This window comes from Taurulus bubalis (genome assembly GCF_910589615.1).
Source record: "Taurulus bubalis genome assembly, chromosome: 21".
NCBI classification, from domain to species: domain Eukaryota; kingdom Metazoa; phylum Chordata; class Actinopteri; order Perciformes; family Cottidae; genus Taurulus; species Taurulus bubalis.
In genome coordinates this window covers 1977832-1996143 of record NC_136609.1, presented here as the reverse complement: position 1 = coordinate 1996143, position 18312 = coordinate 1977832, and the positions used below count along the sequence as shown (strand labels likewise).

At 45.5% G+C, this 18312-nt stretch overlaps 1 protein-coding gene across 1 annotated transcript in view; it reads left to right on the top strand.

Annotated features, from left to right (window-relative positions):
- Nucleotides 1-15584: 15584 nt before the first annotated feature.
- Nucleotides 15585-18312, top strand: part of zeb2b (zinc finger E-box binding homeobox 2b) — a gene marked incomplete at its 5' end in the record, with an annotated part of 70225 nt that continues 67497 nt past the window's right edge. Inside the window, 1 exon segment of the mRNA XM_079236982.1 lies at nucleotides 15585-15657. Coding sequence (XP_079093108.1) covers nucleotides 15585-15657 — 73 coding nt within the window.

The following is an 18312-nucleotide window of genomic DNA, read 5'->3' as shown; positions in this document are numbered from 1 at the left end:
TGGTTCCCTGCAGCGGTTCGGTTCCCTGCAGCGGTTCGGTTCCCTGCAGCTGAAGTCAGCCGAGCGCTGGAGAGCAGAACAGGACTCAAGTAGAACTCCTGAGCCAAGAGCCAGTGTTCGGTTACTAATGTTTGCGTTGTGGCTCCGAGCGGGTGACATCATGCTCGACACGAGATGCCAAGTGTGAGAAACCCTGTGTGTGTGTGTGTGTGTGTGTGTGTGTGTGTGTGTGTGTGTGTGTGTGTGTGTGTGTGTGTGTGTGTGTGTGTGTGTTTTGTTCTCCTCTGGGTGTGAAGGTATTAAACCAACTGGCTGGATCGGTGGAGAGCTGATGGGCCAGAACAGCTGCACAGGTACACACACACACACACACACACACACACACACACACACACACACACACACACAGGAGTATCCACGTGCATTTTAGACTGTTTTTTGTTAATTTTGTCGTCCTTCTCCATTTGGCACCATTGTGTTGTTCTCTATATTATAATGTGATGTGTTATATTTTAAGGATTTGTTGGATAGTTATGGTTATTTTCTTTGTTATATTAAAAGTTGAAGTTAAAAATATAGGTTTTTCTTCTTGCATTTCCTTTTTCAAAGACATTCTGTGCTTCCTGTCCTTTCAGACTTTATATTTGAAGTGACAGAATCGCATTAAATGCATAAAAATGTCAGTTTTCTGATAACAATCACAGTATTGAAGGACTAGCTCAAGCAGCTGCTGCTATTTCAACACACTTGAACGCGTCTGAGGAGCTGCTGCTGCGTCCTGAGGCGACGACGAGCCCGAAAACGCCGTCGCTTCCAACGCTTGTCCTTAAAATTCCTGTGAGGAAAAAAAAAAAAAACCCGTGGGCACCGACCCAAGAACACACACAATCCTCCACGCAACACACACTTCCACCAACAGGTGCAGACGCAGATCAAGTTGCAACACTTTCCTCCTCCCCCTCTCCTCTCTTTCTTAAATTAATGCCGGCGAGAGCGGCTTTGCAGACGTTTCTGACGTGTGTGAGGGAGTGAGCGGGAAGGAGGGGGGGTCGCTAATAACCAGGCAAGGTACACTAATCTCCGATGGCAACATTTGGTTTACCTTAAGCTGGAGGGACAGCTGTATTAAAAGCAGGAATTATCCTAATCAGTTCAAACTCCATCCTCCCTCCTCCCCGCTTCACCTCTTTGCATATAAAACTTCCACATTAGGCTTAAGAGTACAACGGCTTAGCCGCTGTTCGCCCTACATCTGTCTTCCCTCGGCGACGACCAATCAGAGAGCTGGATGGAGGGAGGGGGGGAGGGGGGATGGAGGAGGAGGAAGGAGAGAGGAAGTAAAGGGGTCAGGTGACAGGAGAGGAAAGAAGAGATGAAGAGCTGCACTACATTTCATCTGCATTAATCTGTGTATTTGATATATATATATATATATATATATATATATATATATATATATATCAGGTATGAGCTTCAGTTTTCCAGGTGGGATCGATTCCCCACGAAGTGCAAAACTTCATTTTTATGTTATCCCTGCAGAGCAAGGTGTGTACCAGCGTGTGTGTGTGTGTGTGTGTGTGTGTGTGTGTGTGTGTGTGTGTGTCCAGACTCACTGCAAACAGCTTCTCTCTGGCTTTTCTTTCTTTCTTTTCTCTCTCTCTCCCCTGCCTCTCTCTCCGAGGCCCACGGCACCATAAATCCGACTGATTACTCCGCACCCCTTTTGCTTGACTGAACCTTCACAATCAGCCGCGGCCGCCAACAATGAGGCCCTGATGAATCAAACATCCATGGCATTAGTTTCACCTTGCTGCCCCTTTCCCATGCGCCGCCGCCTCTTTGTCAGGCCCCGGTTTGACGGGAAGGACTACTGACACCGGCTGCACCTATTGATAGACGATTCTGTAAGGACGGACCCCGGCTAGCCTCCCAAACCCCGGGCGCCCCTCCCTCTCCTCCCCGCCTTGCCCCCCAAAAAAAGAAGCGACGACATTTGATTGGGGCTCTGCTTTGCAGCAGGCTTTGTGTTTTAGTTTCAACGTCTCAACATTTGTCCAAAGTGACCGTCTTTCAACACAAGCGCAGTAACGTGTGCGGCGAACACTGAACACGCAAAGCGTTGAGGAGGAGAACATGTATGTGAGGCAGGAAGTAGTTTCACTGAGAGATAAAGGGGGCGGGGTGAATAAAACGCTCAGCATTTATTTCTGCTCGTCATATTTGATGCACTTTTCAATGCAGCTGCATCTTTTGTTGCAGTTGTTTTTTATTTATTAACAACTTTAGAAATCTCCAGCAAAGAAACAACAAATCTAAGATTAATAACAATCAATTTATGGGGATAAAACATCCCCAAAAATATATAATTATACGTGTACTGTATACTTAACTTGACAGCAGTACAAAGACATTGCAAAATAATGTCATATCATATTTTCATGGTGTATAAACAGCAGAAAACCTTCTTTAGACTGATGGGAAACTAAGTTCCTTACTTTTTTTTTTTTTGATCATTTTATAAAACTAAAAGCTCCTATATGGTTTCTACCTTTAAAAAACTGTCTTGCAGACTTACAATGTCACACATTAAATATGAAATAATCATAATTTACAGCGTGGATGCTGCTATCTGAAGTCTTGACTGTCAAACAGTTTTTATTGACCTCTGACCTCTGCCGCCGGCCCAGAGGTCACGGCGTCACCGGCAGAGGATCAAACCCCAAATGTACCGAGGAACTAGCGCGGACGCTAACAACTAGCATAGAGCTTTGGCAAACACAAGTGTGTGTGGAGAGAGAGAGAGAGAGAGAGAGAGAGAGAGAGAGAGAGAGAGAGAGAGAGAGAGACACCCACAACACTGCTCCCTCTCAGCAGTGGAGGCTCATCCGACGTGCGACCCACAATGTTTTATTCATCGAGATATATTTGATTATATTTGAATTTAATTGACATTTGGAGATAAATGAAGAGTTTCGTTCCAAAATGAGACATCCACTATTTAACAAAATTAACACCTCTGAGAAAGTGATGACTGGCACGAGAGTGGAATCACATTTAGAGCTTCTCGTCGGAGTCGTCGAGGTCTGTGCATCAGAAATATAAGCTTTCAGGAGACAATATGCAAATATCTGTCATGTCGGAGAGGAATATTTGATTTAACGTGAAACCAGGACATGCATTATATTTCAAAAGCGTAAGACTTTGAGAGTGCAAAATGTTGCACTGTCTCTTTAAGACAGAGGTGCACTGACATTACCTTTCATGCATATTGCAGCTGTATCTGGTCAGCAGGTGCGCTCACAGGAGGTAGAATTGGACAAATATGTGTTATTTCTCTGAGTGATTGTGCAGCATTCATCAGGTGAAGCGTGTCCGGCCTTCATCCTCATTAATTTGCCATCATTCTCCAATTTATTCACCACGTCCGTCCACTATTTATTGCAAATTGTTTCTGCAATATTGCAGGAAAATGTCCTTTCCTCCTCTTCAGACGCTCTCAGCCGGAGGTGAACGTGTCTCGGTTCTGCGGAGAACCTTGTGTTGTGCAGAACCCGCTAAAGGCCTTTTGTAAAAGGATACTTTGCAGCACATGGACTGCTCAGGCTTACATGCAATGGAGCCTTTTGTAGCACACACACAGACATTTGGAGTATTTCCACGGAATACAAAATCCCTCTTTGTTCGGGATGACGGCTTCCCTTCGGTCTCAACATGTGTCCGGCCCGGCGAGGTTTAAATCTGCCCACCTGTCCACGCGCTAATCCTCCCAGCCCTATTATAAAACTGTGCAATTAATTAAATGCTCAATCGTCGGGATTAGTAACCTACATTCGGTTTGATACTCGTACCGGTCGCTCGAGTACGGAGGGAAAAAAGTGTTTTCCAGGATTTGGGAAGCAAACATCGGCGTTAATAAAATGTAAAACTCCCAAAACGAGCGTGGACTTTGACTCGCCGCCAGCGAAGTGATGCAACAGCACGAGGAGAGGAGAGGTGGCTTTAGTGCGACAGCAGTGCTATTCTAGTTTACAGTGGCATTACGGAGATTAGGATTATCCGCTGTATGTTTACAGCAGAATGAAACAGGCCTCATATAATGACCATCAAATCTGGATTAGGTCATTCACAGCAGAGCGGGGGAATTTATTCCCATGATTATCGTGAGCAGGTTGTGCGGCATGACAATCTCTTCCTGGGCTGACGTGCGCCTGAACGCCTCGTACGTGCACACCTATCAACACACACACACACACACACCTATGCTCACAGACGCGTGTGCGGGTGGGCTTGTGTTTGAAAACACACTTTTTCACAGGTTTTATCTCCTTCACGTGTAGAGCACACGCACACGGAGAGCTGTACAGATAACAGGGAGAGAACACAGGAAGACGTGTGTGTGTGTGTGTGTGTGTGTGTGTGTGTGTGTGTGTGTGTGTGAGCAGGTTACGGCAGCACAGAAATGACACGGTGCAGCAGATGATGGGCATTATCCCATCAACCTGCTGTTTCTACACACTCTGTCCTCTCTATGTTCTCTTTGAAAGGACAGCAGGAGTGTGTGTGTGTGTGTGTGTGTGTGTGAGATGGGTGAAGGCAGGGGGGGTCCTTTCACACACACACACTCCCATGCACACACACACACTCTGCACCTGTCACAAACAGCCTGTCAGAGCGGGAGAAAAGAAACTTCAGGCTGTCTGCCGCAGACGAGCCGGACCTCAGCGGATGAAGAGAGCTCGTTGTTTTTCACGCTGCTCAAACACTACATTACCCAGAATTCCTCCAGCGTGACGTCACTAAAGAAGCAGAGACAGGTTTTATGTTCCAGGCTCCCTTGTTGTCCTGATGCAACATGAGCTAAAGCAGCAGCTCGTTCCTGCAGAGCGGTTAGAGTTTCATCACGAGGAACGGAAGCAGCAGCGAGAGAAACCAGTGAAAGACTCAACGAGAGGAGAGAAGTGATGAGGCAACCAGAAAGATGAAGGCTAACTTTGGCTTTCAGGGAAACGAGGAGTTGATGTTCGTCATAATTAAAATGTTGATTAAATGACTTTGTTCCCGTGAGCTCAACCTTCAGATAAAAGCAGATGAATCCATGAGAACATCTCTCCCTGACAACACTTTGTAGTTTAACTTTGTTTAGCGTCAGCTCAATGAAATGTACGGAGATATAATGTATGATGTAATGTAGACACAACCATTCCACTCATTCAGCCAATCAGAGTCGAGGTTTTAACACAAACCGGGACGTCCCGGAGGCGGGTCGGACCTCGTGACTGCAGGTCAAATCCTGGGATAACCAGAGGATTGTGCATCAGCAAACACACACACACACACACACACACACACACACACAGGTGTAAACCTGGTGTGTAACCCCCCCACTAGCCCCGGACAATAGGCTCAGCGGCGGCCCGGTGATTGCCTCTTTTCAGATGGAAATGCGGGTCGCCTCTCTTCTGCCAGGTTCCCCTAAGCAGCGCACAAATTACAGTTTACAAGGCGCGGAGGAATCAAAAGAGAGAGAGCAGACAGACAGACGGGGGGGAGGCGGGAGGGCGAGCGAGCAGAAGCAGGAGAATATCTTTTCTCTCGCTTATTCTTTTTTTTGGGGGGTTTAATTCGGCAAAGTGACATGTAAATTAGCCTTTAAGTGCTCCACTCGGGGGCTGTGATCGGGCCCTAATTGTCACAGTCAATTGTGGCCAACAGTCTCTTCAATCCAGGCAGCTTTTGACAACAAGCACGCCGGGATCAAAAGACGAATCATGGACTCCCAACACACACACACACACACACACACACACACACACACCGTGTGTTTGGCGGCTACGAGTGCAGCCGAGAGGTGAGCGATGCTTCTGCTTCCCGCTCCGGCTGACGTCGGCGTTCCCGCCAAAATCTTCTCTTTTTTTTTGGAGTCGTGATAACAAACGCCATGACGACGGTGGAGGGGTGGAGTCTGAGGTGTGCAGTGCAAGAGCTGCAGGGCGAGACATGAACCATAACATGAACAATAATGCAAACATTATGAAAGCAGCTAACTCTGACCGGAGACTCTGACTTTAAACTTCTGCAGGACGTTACTTTGCTGCCACGGAGTTTATAGCTGGTGATTTATGTATTTTAGATTCTCTCAGAAGTGAAAGGAACTTGCCACACAGTGCAGACATGTTTAAATATGTTGTGTAAGAATGCCGTATGAACAATAATCCGACAATAGTACTCAGAGCGTCGGTTACTTTTATGGAAACGTTGTGGTTTTGGTTGACAGTCGTCAGCTTTTCCATATTTTCCATATTTAGAGAACCCTGGAGCTCCGCCTCGACTCCAGCGAGCGGCTCATGTGTTAACCTCCAAACAGTCCAGTAGAGTTATTCCCTTTCAAGTGTTATCTATTCATGGAGTCACGGGACAATACATCAGAACTATATAAGTTCATAGTTACACATTACCTACACAAATAATACATAACAATATTCTTAATATGATTCTAGATATTATACTTAATATGTAAAAAGGATCACCAACATTTAATGAAGTTATCTTTGGGCCTAAAGTCACATGTCCACCAATGTTTTACATGTATTTTTAATTATATTTTATTGTCTTGTTCATTCAAATGAATGGTTCTTTATTTTATTATTATTATTATTTAAAAAAAAACATCTTTTACAGTCCAGTCCAATGATTTCTGGGTAATGCAGTCCTTAAAAGTCAGCGACAGTCAGAAATTGTGAGAATGTTCTTTTTGATATAGAAAAACCTGAGCATGTTAGCTGTGTGTGTGTGTGTGTGTGGGTGTGTGTGTGTGTGTGTGTGTGTGTGTGTGTGTGTGTGTGTGTGTGTGTGTGTGTGTGTGTGTCCAGGCTCCTTCATGATCTCAGATCTTTGAACTCTGCGTCCTGAGAGGATGAACTCTGAACACAGAGGCAGATATTAAGAGCAGCCGATATGCAAATGTCTGTCCAGATTAGAGCTACAACAATTATTCAAATGTTTGATTAATTATTCATCGGAGACGCAGTCAATTATTAATTTCAGCCGGCGATAAGTCGTCTCCTTTTTTCTCTCCTTCTTCTCAGAGGGAAAAGTTTTCTTGTGGGATCAATCAGAGTCTCAATCAGAAGCTTTTTATTTACACTGTAAATGTGCAGCAGTGGATTTGGTGGAGACAGTTAGCCTGTATTCATCTCACTATATATACATACATATATACATATATACATACATATATAAATATAAATATATATATATGTATATATGTGCATACTATATTGTACTGTAGGTGGATCAAAATGCAAACTGTGTCCATCTTATGAGCTAATCTAGTGTTAAAATGACTCTTAACTTTAATACCGACACATAACGAGCTTCACTTTCATGCAGCTATCAATAGGAGTGTGTGTGTGTGTGTATGTGTGTGTGTGTGTGTGTGTGTGTGTGTGTGTGTGTGTGTGTGTGTGTGTGTGTGTGTGTGTGTGTGTGGGGGGGGGGAGTTTAACATGCAGCCCTGTGATAACTGTGAATACATAATCATATCTGGTGAAGTGTAAGTTACTACATGTTCTACGTTCATTTATTCAGGTGATGATAAAAATAAAAAGTGACAACGTTTGAGTTTAAAGTAAATTCTTGACTTTGGACCAAAAGCATCTTGACTCAAGGTCAACTTACTTTATTTATTTTTTACCTCCATGGTTTCATCTTATCAGGTGGAGCATATTCATTATATTCTTTTATTAGTATTATTTAAATTGTTTCATATTTTTAATTACAGTTTTATCATCGTATCACCAGATGAAGAATATTCATTATTTTATTTCTTTTTAATTTTTTTTACAGTATTTTTATATTTAGTTTTACAGTGTTTATCATCTTTTCATCAGGTGAACAATATTCATTATAATTTGTTCTTTTTTTTAATAGTTTTTACATTTGAATTGTTTTACATGGTTGTTTTGATGATTTTATTTACATTTTTAATTTTAACGTATTTTACATTTGTACTTATTGACTTGCTTAATCTGAGTTTGTATCCTTCTGTGTTACATTCATGTTCATTACTTGTATTCTTTCTTTATTCAGGGATTTATTTCTCGTTAACCTTAAAGAAATACCCAAATAAAATATGAAGTATCAAAATGAATGTTGATTTATGACCCCAGAAATGTTCAAACCAAGACAAACATGAATAAGAACACAGTGTGTATACACAACGTGTGGTGCAGTGTGTGTCTACACAACGTGTGCAGTGTGTCTACACAACGTGTGGTGCAGTGTGTCTACACAACGTGTGGTGCAGTGTGTGTCTACACAACGTGTGGTGCAGTGTGTGTACACAACGTGTGGTGCAGTGTGTGTACACAACGTGTGGTGCAGTGTGTGTACACAACGTGTGGTGCAGTGTGTGTACACAACGTGTGCAGTGTGTGTACACACCGTGTGGTGCAGTGTGTGTACACACCGTGTGCAGTGTGTCTACACACCGTGTGCAGTGTGTGTCTACACAACGTGTGCAGTGTGTCTACACAACGTGTGCAGTGTGTGTACACAACGTGTGCAGTGTGTCTACACAACGTGTGCAGTGTGTGTACACAACGTGTGCAGTGTGTCTACACAACGTGTGCAGTGTGTGTCTACACAACGTGTGGTGCAGTGTGTGTCCACACCGTGTGCAGTGTGTGTACACATCGTGTGCAGTGTGTGTACACACCGTGTGGTGCAGTGTGTGTCTACACACCGTGTGCAGTGTGTGTCTACACAACGTGTGGTGCAGTGTGTGTGTACACAACGTGTGGTGCAGTGTGTGTGTACACAACGTGTGGTGCAGTGTGTGTACACAACGTGTGCAGTGTGTGTACACACCGTGTGCAGTGTGTCTACACACCGTGTGCAGTGTGTGTCTACACAACGTGTGGTGCAGTGTGTGTACACAACGTGTGCAGTGTGTCTACACAACGTGTGCAGTGTGTGTACACAACGTGTGCAGTGTGTCTACACAACGTGTGCAGTGTGTGTCTACACACTGTGTGGTGCAGTGTGTGTACACAACGTGTGGTGCAGTGTGTGTCTACACAACGTGTGGTGCAGTGTGTGTCTACACAACGTGTGGTGCAGTGTGTGTACACAACGTGTGCAGTGTGTGTCTACACAACGTGTGGTGCAGTGTGTCTACACAACGTGTGCAGTGTGTCTACACAACGTGTGCAGTGTGTCTACACAACGTGTGCAGTGTGTGTCTACACACTGTGTGGTGCAGTGTGTGTCTACACAACGTGTGCAGTGTGTGTACACACAACGTGTGCAGTGTGTGTCTACACAACGTGTGCAGTGTGTGTACACACAACGTGTGCAGTGTGTGTCTACACAACGTGTGGTGCAGTGTGTGTACACAACGTGTGCAGTGTGTGTACACACCGTGTGGTGCAGTGTGTCTACACAACGTGTGGTGCAGTGTGTGTCTACACACTGTGTGCAGTGTGTGTCCACACCGTGTGCAGTGTGTGTCCACACCGTGTGCAGTGTGTGTCCACACCGTGTGCAGTGTGTGTCCACACCGTGTGCAGTGTGTGTCTACACACCGTGTGCAGTGTGTGTCCACACCGTGTGCAGTGTGTGTCTGCTGGTGGACCCGTGCTGTCTGTCTGTCTCTCGGTCCAGTAAGTGGCCCTTTGCAGGAGCCGCTGCTCAGCTTCCAGCTAACAAGAACAACATAAAAACAAATCAATACTTTTGTGTTGTGGCATTTGTTTCTGCAGCCGCTCCTCCGCTCGCTCCTCGTCAGCCCGCAGATCAGAAAGCAGTTTGTTTTGGCGAATGTGAAGCAAACTGCTGTTTGCATGTTTTGAAGGAGTCCTCCTCAGATCACTCGCCTCCCGCCTCTCGCTCTTTAATTGTGCGTCGGTCTTTTGGCTCGGGCGGCGATCACAGGCCCGATCCCCGCCGAGAGACGTCGGGCTTGATGTCGCTGGTGGAAGCTGGAAGAGACGCGGAGAGTCGAGGAGATGTGATCCAGGACGTCACCCGACAACAAGCGCTATTTTAATTAAGAAAAGAGGCAGAAAGTTGCTTTCAGGGGCCGAAACGCTGAGGGTTCAACGCCCGAGAGGCCGGCGCCTGACAGCTGTTTGGAGATGAAGTGGATCCTCTAAACCTCCTCGTTCTGGTCCGGCCCGCTTTGTTTTGTGCATCAACTCCCTCAGCTCAGCTTCTTCTTCTCCACGCGCTGATTAATAAAACATAACTTCTCAAAGTTCCCTCGTCGCGAAACATCAACAGGACGAGTCGAGAGCCAAACAAACGTCATTTTAGTTCGTAGAATAATGATCTTTGCTTTGGGGAAACTCTTCATCATCACCAAAACTCCCTCTGACTTCATGTGTGAGAGATGTCATGTGTCACACACACACACACACACACACACACACATGATGCAACGCCGCCCTGCACGGGAGGACATGTGTCACATCCCGGACCTGCAGAGCCACCAACCTTCTGAGTAATGAAGCGTTTTCCTACTTTTCCCACCGGAGAGAGATTATATATTTTTTCCCATGCCGGGCGAAATTCCGTTTAAGTGGATTTTTCTTGTTTCACTCCGATAAGAATCGAACTCATGGAGGAAAAGCTGAATCATTGTTTTGTTTGGAAAGGAGTCCGAGTTGTTTGGGCCAACAATTAAAGCGCTGGCACGGCCCAGGAGGGTCCGGGCCAGCGACCTCAGTGCTGCTGTCACGTTACGTGAAGACACACCTGTCTGGCTCTGGCTGACCTTTGACCTCCTGGTGTTGGCGGGAGCTTACAGTTCAGATAGTCTGGACATAAATGATAACTCTTTCTTTTCTGGGAGTCAGTGAACGCACCTCCACCTGATGTGAAGCTTCACATCAAGAGTCTGATGAAGATGAAGATGAAGATGTCCCTGTGGAGCGGTGGGTGTTTCCCTCTGATGTCACGTGACTCTCGGGCTCTAAATCAGGCCGATGATCGTGTGTTCGAGTCCCCGAGGCGCCTTCGTCTCACTCCGGGATGAAAACAGGTTTAGACGAGTCTGACTTTTTATTATTAATATCACGCAGGAGGCGTCGGCCATGTTGACTGCCGGCCTGCTCCTATTTCAGTGTCATGGAACCTGCTGATACTCCATGTTTGAGCTGATCTGAGGTCTGTTTCACATGCTAATAAATATGCATTATTTCCCCAAAAAGCCTTTGAATGACCTCTGACCTTTTGATTCTCCCTCCTGTGAGACGCATCAATAAACGGTGATCTGAGACATCCAGTCGTGTAACAGCAGCCGACGACATAGAAGATGCTGCGAGTGTCGGCTGCTCTGTAACTCGACTACTTTGTGTGTGTGTGTGTGTGTGTGTGTGTGTGTGTGTGTGTGTGTGTGTGTGTGTGTGTGTGTGCGGAAGTCGTAATTACACTGACGGATTCCCTAAATACTACGGAACATTCCTACAACCGCGCTGCACCGCCGTGTTTGTGTTTTCACTGTCAGAAAACTAAGAGTGGGCCTCTCTTCTCTGACTCACACACACACACACACACACACACACACACACACACACACACGGAGAGGAGAGAGAAAATTAGGATTATAATCCGGGTGATCAGCCCGAGGCGGACAGCTGCAGAAGTGCAGAGCTCCACTTTAGGTGTTGGACATTAAAAACCATTAAAGTGAATTTACATTTATTGATTTTTTTTTTTTTCTGGGGCAAACATTTCAACTTCATAAAAATAAACCAGGACGGATAACGTTCTGCGAAAGCTTCATATTTTTATTTGGAAGGAAAGAAAAATACAAACACATTGAGCAACACAGTTAAAAATATCCACAATTCATGATTTAAAAAATAATGTCAGCATGTTTTAGTGGATTAATCTCATAAATAACAATTTCCCTTTTAAACATTGTGCACATTTTTCCCCCCTCAGAATTAATTGAAACATTTCTGCACTTTTAATCTGGGAAATAACAATCGTAAAAAAAAAAGAAGAAAATCCAGAAAAGAATTATGAATTCATGCATACGTTGTTTTTTGGTTCCTCCCCTTTTTTAAAATCAATTTATTCATTAAGCACAAGGTCCCCCTATAGGTCACACACCGACTGTAATCCGGTTTCACGGTGAATATGCGGCCCCACTCTGCAGCTATGTGAATGTGTGTGTGTGTGTGTGAGGGAGAGAGAGAGAAAGAGAGAGAGAGAGAGAGAGAGAGAGAGAGAGAGAGAGCCGGACTGCTTGGTCTACATGTCAGTAAATTACGCGTGACAATAATTCACCCACTGGATCCACTTTCACCCCGAGAGAGAAAGTGCTCCTCTTTGTGGTCCAGTGAGGAGGAAGAGGAGGAGGAGGAAGATGAAGAAGACACACGTCACGACGCAAACATTCAAAAATGATGAAGGGATGAAGTCAACTCACCAAAAACACTCCATCCTGCGTCGAGACCCGCTGGAGAGGAAGATATTTAAATGAGGAGAATATAAAGTATTGTTTGCATTAATTGTCTGATAATCATAATAATAACACAAAAAAAAACAGATTATAAAAACAGATTACATAAAAACAAATCCCCTCAGCAGCGACACGTCTGTCTGTGATTTCCTTCTGCTGCATCTGAGTGCATTTATTTATTTATTTATCGGTATGTTGTGGGTTCTGCCCCCTGATTGATGATTTAATTAGCCTTACAGTGGCGAGCTGCAGGAGGACAGGACGCAACATAATGCTCTATTTACACAACCAATCAGCGAGCTGCAAAGGTGGAGCCTCTCTCTCTCCCTCTCTCTCCCTCTCTCTCTCTCTCTGAGATGGTTGACTTCTTTAATAAACGCAGATGAGATCCATCCCGTTAAGTGGCGTCCAGGAGGAGGAATGCTTGTAATAATCCTGGAATACTCCTGCGATGGTCCCGTAATATTCCTGCAGGGACTCTGCAGTAACTTTACCATCACTTAATTGTTCTTTATGGTCTGTTTCCAGCTCCTTTAGTAGCATCAGAGTATTCCTATGCTGCTTCTAGTGCAGTCATATCTCTATAAGCTGTATGAACTACATTACACTTATTCTGGCTTCACTTTTTCGTTAGGGGGTGCAATTGGAAGATAACTTGTGCTAATAAGCAGAATAAATAATATACATAATGGAGTTTACATGCATTCATGTTACACAGACACAGCACTGGTGCGCGCGCTGCCGCTGCAGGTGCATCACAGGTGATAACACCTCGATATGTGACGTTCCACTGCAGAAAGAGTCACTTTAAAGTCATTTACTCTGCTTGTTTTTTGTTACAGTTTTCTTCAATAATTTCATAAAAACAAGTGGAGTAAATTATTCTCAATGCATGGACATGAGTCACGTTTTAAAGCCAGACTCGTGTTTGACATGAGTGACACACGTGCACGCGGACATTTCTTCCCCAACCCGTTTTTTTTTTTTGCAGTCGCAGCCCCTTGCGCAATAACGCAGAATGTGATGCATCGCATCCCGCGCTGCATCCGGATCAACCCGGACATTGCTGCAAATTAAGTGGAAATAGAAAATATATATATATATATATATAAAAATAAAAATAAACATGCTTACGTGATTGCGGCTGGCGTGGACGGGCTCCAAATTTCTCCACACACACACGCGCGCGCGCATTCACACGAAGAAATGGAGAGAAAACACACACACTGTCGCGTGTTCTGTGCTCCGCGTCGAAGCCCGACATAGTTTCACTCAAAAAGAGAAGAGATGGAGAAAGAGAGAGGAGAGTGAGGGAAAGAAAAGAGGAGGAAGAGGGGAGGAAGAGAGAGAGAGAGAGAGAGGGGGGAGGAAAGAAGAAGAAGAGAGAGAGAGAGAAAAAAAAACTTCCCGTTCAGCCCAGAAGATGCTCACGTTTGGCTCTCCTCAATTATCCCCTCCCGTGAAGATAGGTGGCGTGCGTTTCAGGGGGCTTCTCCTCTGTGTTGCACGGCAAAGAAAAGGAGGTGGAAAGGAAAGAAATGTCATTAGAAGAGGCGTAACACGTCAGTCCCTACCCAGGTTTGTTTCCTGGAGTGGGTGTAAGACATCAGTTGTAAACCTGCCCTTGCAGGAATAGCGGTCCCTCCCTCCTCCCAACTATTTCTAAGGCTTTATTTCTAAGGCTTTATTATCACCGGTGGAAAAGGATCCGCTCACCGACGCGCTCCGTATCATCCCTGCCTCGCGACTCCTCTCCAGCAGACACCTCTTTGCCCCGCGAACAGGTACGTGCTGCTTCACTTTCTGCGGGTATTTATCGCGTGTTTTTCGGGTGAAAATGTTGGACGTTTAAACTTCCTCGCGCTCATCCGAGTTTGGAGCTCAACTTCGCCTTTTACCTGCGCAGGTGGAAATAAGGTGCGTTTGTTTCCGAGTGTTTTTTTTTCTTCCTTTTTTTCTTCTGCTTCTTTTTTTTTCTTTTTTTTTTTTTTTTTTTTTTTTTTACCTCCGCGATGTCGAGGCGTCCCGTAGGTTCCTGGGAGCCGGGCGAGGCGAGCTGTTTGCGGGGCGTTTGGCGCCGCACAACACCGCTGACCCTGGGAGCCAAAAAAGAGAAAGAAAACGCGATTACACCCCGTTTTTTTTAGTCTCTTCAGCTTGTATTTTATTTGTCTCCTGTGTGTAGCAGCCAGCGGGACGTCAGGGTGCCCATAACAAACACACGCTCGTGTCAGGCTCTAATAACGGTTTTCTCGCTGATGAATTGGACTTCCCACGCAGGCGATTTGAATCTTATCGCTTTTGTTTATGCGCCATTTGTGCCTTAAAGATTCCTCACAGTCCGGAGTCATTTGGCCCATCTGAACAATTATTCCCGAGCTGTTATTTATTAACTCCTCGCAGGAGGAGCTGGAATCAGTGAGTTAAAGATAGAAGAGTGTTGGAAGTGTTTATTGAAGTTATGAGACTTTAATCAGAGCCCACAGTGGAGCTTCATTCTGGAGCTCCTTCGCCGTGTTTGACCCTAAAATGTGACAGAAATAGTGATTCATGAACCGGATTCCTCCTCTGGTCCGGACCCCGGAGCGAACGCGCCACACGTCCGCTAACCCTGTCAGTTTTAATTGAAAAGAATTTAAAAAAACATATTTTTTTTCTTCAAAAAAGTGGAGAAAAAATACAAAAACCGGTGGGTGAAACTTTTCTGACAGAAATCAGAATGGTGACGTTTTTGCTTCTTGTCCTGATCGAAATGTGTTTTATTCTAATAAGAGAAATGATAATTCCTTCCTGCTCCTGTTTGTTAAAGCCACTAAGCTGAGAGCCGAGCACTGGACCCTAAATTAGAAGGACATGGGTTCCCTCTCCGCTGCTTGTCATACTTTCTCTTTTCTTTTCGTTATAATCTGTCTCTCCATCCAACTCACATTTCTTATCGCGCGTCCGGCGCAAGTGGATCTCACGCTAATACCACATTGTTGGTGTGTGTGTGTGTGTGTGTGTGTGTGTGTGTGTCTGTGTGTGTGTGTGTGCGTGTGTTTCCCGTCAGATATCAAGCTGAAATCAAGGAATCGAGTCCATGCGATCTGCCATCTGATCCCACACACACTTATCAATGAAGCAAGAGATCATGGCGGATGGCCCCCGGTGTAAGAGGCGAAAACAAGCCAACCCGAGACGGAAAAACGGTAAGAAAATCACGGGGGAAACGCACCGAGCAGTCGGGGAGGGGATATCTGTGGATGTACGCCCGGCTGGAGGCTTCCTCTGCGGGGTTAGGGTGTGTGGAGGTCCGCGGCTGGTGCGCGTTCCTGCCCCCCCTTTACGCAGGGACAAGGCACCGCTACCCGGGGAGAGGCTGTGCGTAAACGCGCCCGCGTTGCAGCTGCTTTTTTTTTTTGGAATCTTTAAAAAATAATAATAGCGGTTTAAAAAAAAATGCTTTTCCCCCCAATCTCTATATATTTGGTGAAGATTGCGACGAGGTTATAGTTGGAAACTTGTGGATGCTTTTTTTTGGGAAAAGTTGGAGGGGCAGCGGGTGCCGGCTGGGACCCACGCCGCCATGGGGGCACCGAGCCCCGGCCACGCGCGCTGCCGCGGCCCGCTGTGGAAGTCTTGTGACCGGAGTTGTGACATGTTTTTAATCCGCCCCGCTGGCGTGTTTTCCCCTGCAAACGGGCCTTTTGCACCCCTCCTCGCATGTACAGTGATTTAGCCTCTATATTGTCGCTGGTTTCCGGGAACCAGCAGAAGTGGAGAAATAATTCATTTTGTTGTTGCTTTAGTTTTCTTTTGTGACGAAGTTTATTGCAGTGGAGGCATCGTGAATAAATCGGATGGCGTGTCCGATAAATGCTGCACATTAATTGGGAGATTTGTCGCTTTTCTTTTCTGCATTTGACTGCACAGTTTCCACACAAGAGGACAAATGTGCAGTGACATTCCCTGGCCCCGTTATTCCTGATTATTCCATACAGAGTGTGTGAAGCTGAGGCTGAGCTTCAGCTGCTTCTCCCTCCACAAACAGCGTTTTGTTAATCTCTGCCCCCACAGGTTATTCATCTCGATCAGATTTCATTTATTGATTCCACACAATCGATGGCAGACAAGCATTTTGTTCCACACTAAATAGCACGAGCGAGCACAACAGTTTGGTGTAGCTGCAGATTTTTTCCCATTATGAAGATGTATTTACATTTGCAGAATTCATGCTGGAAAGGAGAAATAGAATTACAAGAAAAACACAACACACATTTAGAGGTTTGACAGGCTGTTTAGCTGAGGCCACCTGTTTCGTAAAGGAGGAGGAGGGAACTGGCTTTAGTACCAAATGCAGCATTTCATAAAATAATATTAGCAAAGCAAATTTAAATCTTCACACCCTTACAAGCTGACGAGAGACGCCGAGCTCTTGGCACCAGAATATATTTTTTATTTCCTTCCATTTGGAAACAAAAAAATACATTTAATAACCATTAGATTAAAAATGTAAAATGTGAGCCCCCCCCCCCCCCCCTCCTTTTTTTCTTCTTCTTTTTTCTCTTCCATAACAACTAGCTCTGTCTGATGATCCCCCCTCACCCTCCCTCCCCTCCTCCCCCCTATCCTCCCCCCTGGGAATGCAGAGGCTTATTGAGGCTTGGCCACTCTCCTCCGTCTCCCCGCCTGTCCCTCCGTCCTCTTCCTGCCCGGCTCGGTGCAGCCATGGCGGGTCGGGGCGAGGCGTGTGACTCTTGGTTCCTCTCCACACACAAAACGCCTCCGATGCACCGGAAAAAATAAATACAAAAATCAACGCACGCAGACTCACATTTTTCTTAAATATTCTAGCAGATGGAGGGCCGACTCCCTCCATCGGCGCCTTAACTGACAAATCAGATGAATACACACAAATGTGAAATCTCTACAATTACAGATAATTCCTCTGAACAGCCTTCAGGAGGCGGCGGCGTGTGAGCCGGCATGTTTTGGGATGGAAATTATAATTTGTGTACCACCTGTAATTATTTTTATTTAAAAAAAAAAATACACATTTGACATAGTTCCTTTTGTTTTAGTCGAGCAATTATCGCCTCAGCGTCGCTGCATTCGGACGGGACACATTGCTGCATCCTCGCAGATAGAATAACTGGAATGCTTCGGATTATTTCCCTCCCCTCTTCTCTTTTCTTCTTCTTTTCCAAAATGGAAGGAGCATTTTCAGCATTTGTGCCAATTAGTATTAATGAGGCGTTTGCTCACTAAGTTGTCTCACCAGTGACATTCTCCTCCCGATGACTGCTGGCCTTCAGGGCTGGAGGAGCTACAGTAGCTCCGGCCTGTCAGGAGCTATTTAACCGCCGCTCATGACTGATCCGCTCTCCGGCTCTCGGCCCGATGGACTCCGGGAACGCCGGCGATATTTAAAAGCAACACAAAAACCTGAGAAATGCCCTATTTGTCCCCGTCATGCTGCTCCCCGCTGTGGACGCCTCCTGCTCTCCCGGTGGGAAACTTGATCCCGGCAGCGGGAAGCGTTTGAGAGTTTGGCCCTCGCCAGGTGTTGCTTGTCACATCCAGCTGTGCGCTCGCACACCTGTCCTCCTCTCACACACACACACACACACACACATTCCTTTAAAAAAATATATATTGTCTCGCTTTTGTAATCATGTTGTTTTTTTGTATTTTATCTGGATGTTACGCAGACGCTCTGCTTCAATTTTGCGGGAGAAAAAAAAAGAAAAGATGAAAGAGGAAATACAGATGTTTTGCTTTTATTTGATGTTTGATTCTCTCCGTACCCTCGATGACATTCGGCTCGTTCCGAAGGGACAGACCCTTCGGAAATGCAGCGATTA